At 34.4% G+C, this 5,877-nt stretch overlaps 1 protein-coding gene across 2 annotated transcripts; it reads right to left on the bottom strand.

Moving 5' to 3' along the window:
* On the bottom strand, nt 1–4,988 carry LOC122604180 (traB domain-containing protein). Of its 2 annotated transcripts, none has more exons than XM_043777079.1 (7): nt 4,543–4,988; nt 2,440–2,552; nt 2,267–2,355; nt 1,752–1,826; nt 1,569–1,676; nt 742–837; nt 1–372 (listed from the first exon to the last, which is right to left on the bottom strand). In XM_043777079.1, the coding sequence occupies exons 1-7, from the start codon at nt 4,923–4,925 to the stop codon at nt 118–120; spliced, it is 1,119 nt and encodes a 372-aa protein (XP_043633014.1). In that variant the 5' UTR covers nt 4,926–4,988; the 3' UTR covers nt 1–117. The 2 variants fall into 2 exon arrangements, with proteins under 2 accessions (XP_043633014.1, XP_043633020.1); XM_043777085.1 differs by having other exon boundaries at nt 257–372; nt 719–837.
* Nucleotides 4,989–5,877: the final 889 nt, after the last annotated feature.

The raw sequence follows: 5,877 nt of genomic DNA on the forward strand, positions 1-5,877 counted from the left end.
TACGAAGTGAATAACTCAACCCAATTCATTTCGATATGTGCAAAATGTTTACATGGTTTCACCCATTTTTGGTTCAAACCCTTGATCAATATATTTTGGTCAAGCGTTTTGTATGCATCAATTCTTTATCTGTTCATACAAAGCCCATATCACAATGCCAATTATGGTGTCTCTCACCAAGCTTTTGACAATGGCATCTATCCATGATCCGTCTGTTGCAGGCCTCTCACCCACAAGGTCCCGAAACCTCAAGTCTCCAAGATCAGAGACCAATGCATAGATCACACCATTCATATGCCCTCGTCCAATAATCCCAACTACTCTCTTACTATTTCTTACGGCTTTACTTCGTTTCAAAGACCAAGCAATGTACTGAACATATAACCAGTAGTGAAACTTGGTAAATATTTCAAGAAATATGAGTTCTATTATCAGTAATAGTGGTAAAACGAGTGGGTCAGACAGGTTAAATAGACAACATGGATATTTTTATATGCCAGATTTATAAATAATTATTGAGTTTACTTCATCAAATATGAAAAGATATAATCTCACGGATCATATCATTTTGATAAGATTATTTAGGAGGTTCTATGCAACTAGAAAAAAACATGAAAAACTTTCAACCGATATCCTCTTAAGCTATGTTTTCACTATATAACAACCCACTGAAAAGTAAATGGATCGAAATTCCCACGTCTAAATATATGATACTGACCTCAAATTGGAGAAGATACTTACAGTGTCACGTTCATGGATCAAAGGTTGTAGCAATGAAGGATATGAGAAACTCAATTGCTCATACAGTTGAAAATCAGTGTCATCTGTAGTTGATTCCTGGAACATGGCATTGAAAGATCTGGTTAAAATGCTGTCATTGTTAAATATGGAACCAGATTTTGTATACATTTTAAGCAAGTACTGAGCAAAAATGGTAAAACTTTTTCGTTTTTTATATTTGAAGCAATTTTTTTATAAAAGTAGTCAGCTTTTGTTTGAGTTTACCATTGAGCAAAGATTTGTGGAACCTGGTACTTCATTTGTTTTGTTTCAGAAATTTTGACCCACTTACTTATAAATATGTTGATTTTAGTTTTGTTTTATCTATAATGGGTCAGATAATTCAGATTAAAAAAAGAACAGAGTTGAAAAGGAAACATGTTAAAAGGGTTGAATGCTCCCTGCAGTTATTTTGATACAGGCTAGACTAAATTGTGACAATATAACATAGTAAATATTATAATAGGACATAAGAATTGAATAAAAATTGTACCAGAATGGCTGTCCATTTATACCGGGACCAAAAAGAAACCATTTTTGACCCGTTACCCACCCTTCTAATCTGTCACCTTTAGTTTACTACTATAAAAAAAACGGTAGATTGATAGGAACCGTTTGATCCCATGTACCAAATTGGTACCCACATAACCCCCAGCAAGGATAGTGTCAAGGTAATTCAACCACTTAAATTCAATTCTGCCTCTGGCAAGATTCGAACCCAGGTTGCTCCTAGAAAGTGGCAGCTGGTATGTGTCACTGCGAAACTGGTTTAAGCGTAGATACGACACCTTAAGTTCTTTCTTGGACTGATCTGATGATGCTGTTATCCCACGGAGAACCGCGGTAACGAGGCTTAGTTTCTCATTCCACTTTAGCGAATCCCATGCCCTTTGAAGCTGAACAAGTGTGAATAAAGACAGCTGAATATTATTTACTAGGTAATACAAGATCAACCACATAGAGGTGCATACCGTTATTTCTATAGGCCGATCTCCTAGTACCACCTGAGCGCTAATCTCCTCAGATGCTTTCCTTGCAGCACGAAACTGAAACAATTATTTTCAGTTGAGCCTTGAGATGATGTTAAGTTTGTGATGGCCATCTGCTAGAAGTGGCAAAGATAGATGGATCGGGTGGGTTGGGTAGCAAGCCAAAGAACATGTAACTTTCTAGTGCGGGTCATAATCGATTGACCTGCATACTGTTTTTTCATCTTTTTGCTATTACCGTTTTGCATAAATTTGTGTTGGTTGAGCTGACAAAATTACAAGTGCACGATTATAGTACCATATTCCTTTTGTTAACAGAGAAATTTAGGATGTTGTATGCATTTAAATACACATTAAGAGACTTTTGACGCGTAAAACCCTTTCTACCAATTTGACTTATTTCAAATGAAATATAACCCAAATCAACCCATTTATATGGAGCAAAATGACCCCCGATACCATCTAATAATGTTACCATTAGTATCTAAAAGGCGTACCTCATCCCCAAAAGGGCGATTGATGTTTGAAGAAATCCTAGAGGAAAATGTTGCTAACAATATACGTAATGCTAGAGCTGTTTGACCACCTGATAAGTCAGAAGAAAATAGTTAGCTGGTTTGCAGTCAAGATACATAACCTGCGAATCAATTGGAAATGCCAGCATGTTTACCTAGATTAATGCTGCGACCAACAGTTCCAAAAAACTCGGACCCAGATAAAGAAAAAGGGTTGGACTTTAGCCTTGGTTCTACCTCAGTATCAGTCGTGTACATGATTCCTGCTCTGAAAATGATCTCTGCAACAGCTCTAGTTAAGCCATGGATGGAAGGAAACTATGCAACAAGCTATTGCAATAGCAATGTTTAAATTTAAACTAAAAAATTGACAGCAAAAGAGGAGGATTTTTGCATACAGTTTTACTTGATTCAACCCCAAGAAATTCAGTAGCTTAAACTATCCAAAACACATTTAAAATTCAAATGAGCAGAAGACTTAGGATTAAACCTAGCAGAAATGGAAGTTCACTTTTGCTTGGCTAACCACATTATTCATTTATTCACGATAGTGTCAAAGACAACGTCTCAAGTCTCAACAGACCTATCAACTTAAGACTATGCAATATTCAAAAGAAGCATAATATTAAGGGTTAATGATCAAAGTAAATAATTAATTGCGGGTAAAATTACATCTCCCTCACAAAAAAATCTAATATTGATTATATGTAATGTAAGTTGTCAGATGATACAAAAGGCATTGTTTGTACATTAGTGGATATGACATCTCTCTATATTGCATGTTGGGTATCTGAATCCCATTCGAAAGATTTTTTTCCATTTCTTTGAAACTTTATAACTTAATACATTGCGTGGTTAATTGACGGCTACGAACCAAACTCTCTTGTATGACTATATAACATGTTTATTCCGTTCAAACGATTCAGTTTTTTTGATCTCATACTTACATTTATCAAAATGACTGTCACATGTATCATCAACAAACTCAACGAATCTGGATAGCCTTGTCCAGACTTGCTGAGCACAATGAACTGGTTGTTGATCCATATGGTAGCCATTTTTAGTATATAGTAAACCGTGGTTGAAATGAAAAACAAAAATGGTCTGAACATAAATAGGAATGCTATATAATCAAGTGAGGAACATTATTTATGGTAACAATCAGTTGGGATTGTTCGACTTTTAAGCTTGAATAGAAGAACTCAAACATTCATAGTGAACTATAAAGGCCGTAAACATTTGTGTTGTTCCGGAGAGACTTTTGCCTCATCCATCACTAGATTTGTTGGGATCGTTTGACTTTTAAGCTTGATTAGCTCGTTCAACTTGAATTAACTAGACGAGATTTTGAACGAATCGAGTCGGGTATTATTTATTTGAGCTTGAAGTGGGAAACTAATCAAGCAATTTTCTGCTAGAGCTCAAGAAATCTTATGCTTGAAGTCTTGAACTCAACCGGAATAAACTTGAGCTCAAGTAACTTGTTAAAAGTTCAACCCGCTTACATTCTTTAACTGTAACATACTTCACCTTTATTCTTAATTTCAGCAATTGTATGTAACATAACCACACCAAAAAATGTAACTTTCTTTCCATTTTTTTACCGGACAAATGTATACATACTTGCATACATTTGCACAAAATATGTCAATACTTAGAAAGAATACAATGGTAAAAGGTAAAGTAAGTTGTATATTAAAAATGGCTATCATATGGATCAACAACCAGCTCAAGTTTATTCAGGTTGAGTTCAAGCATAAGAGTTTTCAAGCTCGGGCAGAAAACTTCTTTAATAGTTTCACACGTCAAGCTCAAATAAATAATATCTGGCTAGACTCGTTTAAAAGCTCGCTGAGTTAATTCTAGTTGAACTAGCTAATCGAAGTTAAAAGTCAAACAATCCCAACAAATCTAGTGAAAGTACAATAAGGTTTTTAGGATCATAAGTGAGATTATTTGAGCTCCAATTTTAGCTACTAAACGACTTTATGCTAGAGTTCCTAAATGAGTAACTTGAGCTTAAAAATTAACTAAACATTAGTTTTTTTTTTTAAATAATGTACATCGAATCGGAGGTTGAACAATATTGAAATATTCCAATTTGAGCTTGAACACAATGATCAAAAAAGTTATTCGAGTTTCGAGTATTTAATTAACAATCCAGCAATAGTAGCTACTCTACTCGGCTCGACTCATTTACACCCGTATCAAACTTTTGTCCAATTAAAAGACCTTAAAAATTAACAAAAAGCATTTACCTGCTTCTGCAGAGCTCAACAACAACATTATCAGGTTTGACAACCTGCACAACTCTTTCAACATCAAAAGCCGATTTTTCGGACACATGGTTGGTACCCAGTAACCAAATAACCTCAGGCTCAACAAACTCAGCTCGCCAAGCTGGAACAGGACCAAACTGGTCCTTTCTAATCAGAACTAAGTTGCCTTCATCTGCTAAGTCTAGTAGTTCTGGGTGCATTTCAGCTATTATGGCTCGAGACCCAGATAGGATTTCCGACTTGAAGTTGAATTCAGGTGGTGGGGGTTTGATTGAAACTTTAGTCCGGAAAGTCTGTTTGGTGGTTTTGAGATTGGTTGGGTTTTGTGTGAAAGATGGAAATGGTGGTCTCAGAAGCTCCATATTTTTGGTTTCGGTTATGGAGATTGGATTGGGGGTGTTTTAATGGTGTAAATCTTTTGTGGTGGAAAGTGGCGTGTATGAATCGTTACCATTGCAAAAGTGGATACAAATACTTAAAAGTCTGGGAGGTGATATAGACAATCTTATCTTTATTTAAAGGTAGAGGAATTGCTTCCATAAGGACTTTCGGTCAAGAAGATGTAAAAACCGTAGAAAGATAAAGTGTTTATACATGTCTGTCGAGAAAATGTTAAGACGATATACCTGTCAGCTGGATACAAATACTCAGAATTAACAAAACTAAAAAACCAAATTATGTTAAATACCAAATATATATATACATTCCAAATTAGACTCTTTAAATTACGCCCTTAATTACTTCCATATCTTTTATATATTGTAACCTGTCTTGTAATTGTATATACAGAAAATTATGATTCATTCTTTCTTCCCTTAATCTTATTGTTCTTTTTCCATATATTGTATAATAATAATACTTAATAATCATCTTTAAAAGAAATTCATAACACGTTATCAGTACGAACGACACTTGCAATTCAATTATTGGATCTAAGAATTCTTTCGAATTTCAAACATTGATCTTTCAAATCTCTGGTAAATATCCTTTCATTTTGATTACTCTATTCATCTACTTTGATTACATATGTATGTATATATATATGGAAAAGGGAATATAAGGTTGTCCGACACCCAAGCTTAGGTGTGGAACCCCTCACATACTAATATTTTATTATTTTTTGTTTAATGAATAAATACATGAGCCCCCATGATTTTTATGGATTAAAAAAACAATATGTGAAGCTTAGATACCCAACAGCCTTATATTCTCATCCCCTATATATATATATATATATATATTATCTATTAAAAAGATAAAATGAGAATTATCAATTTGTCGATAATTACGAGAACTAGTTTTTAATTAAAAGAC

The sequence above is a fragment of the Erigeron canadensis genome, chromosome 1 (genome assembly GCF_010389155.1).
Source record: "Erigeron canadensis isolate Cc75 chromosome 1, C_canadensis_v1, whole genome shotgun sequence".
In the NCBI taxonomy this organism is placed as follows: domain Eukaryota; kingdom Viridiplantae; phylum Streptophyta; class Magnoliopsida; order Asterales; family Asteraceae; genus Erigeron; species Erigeron canadensis.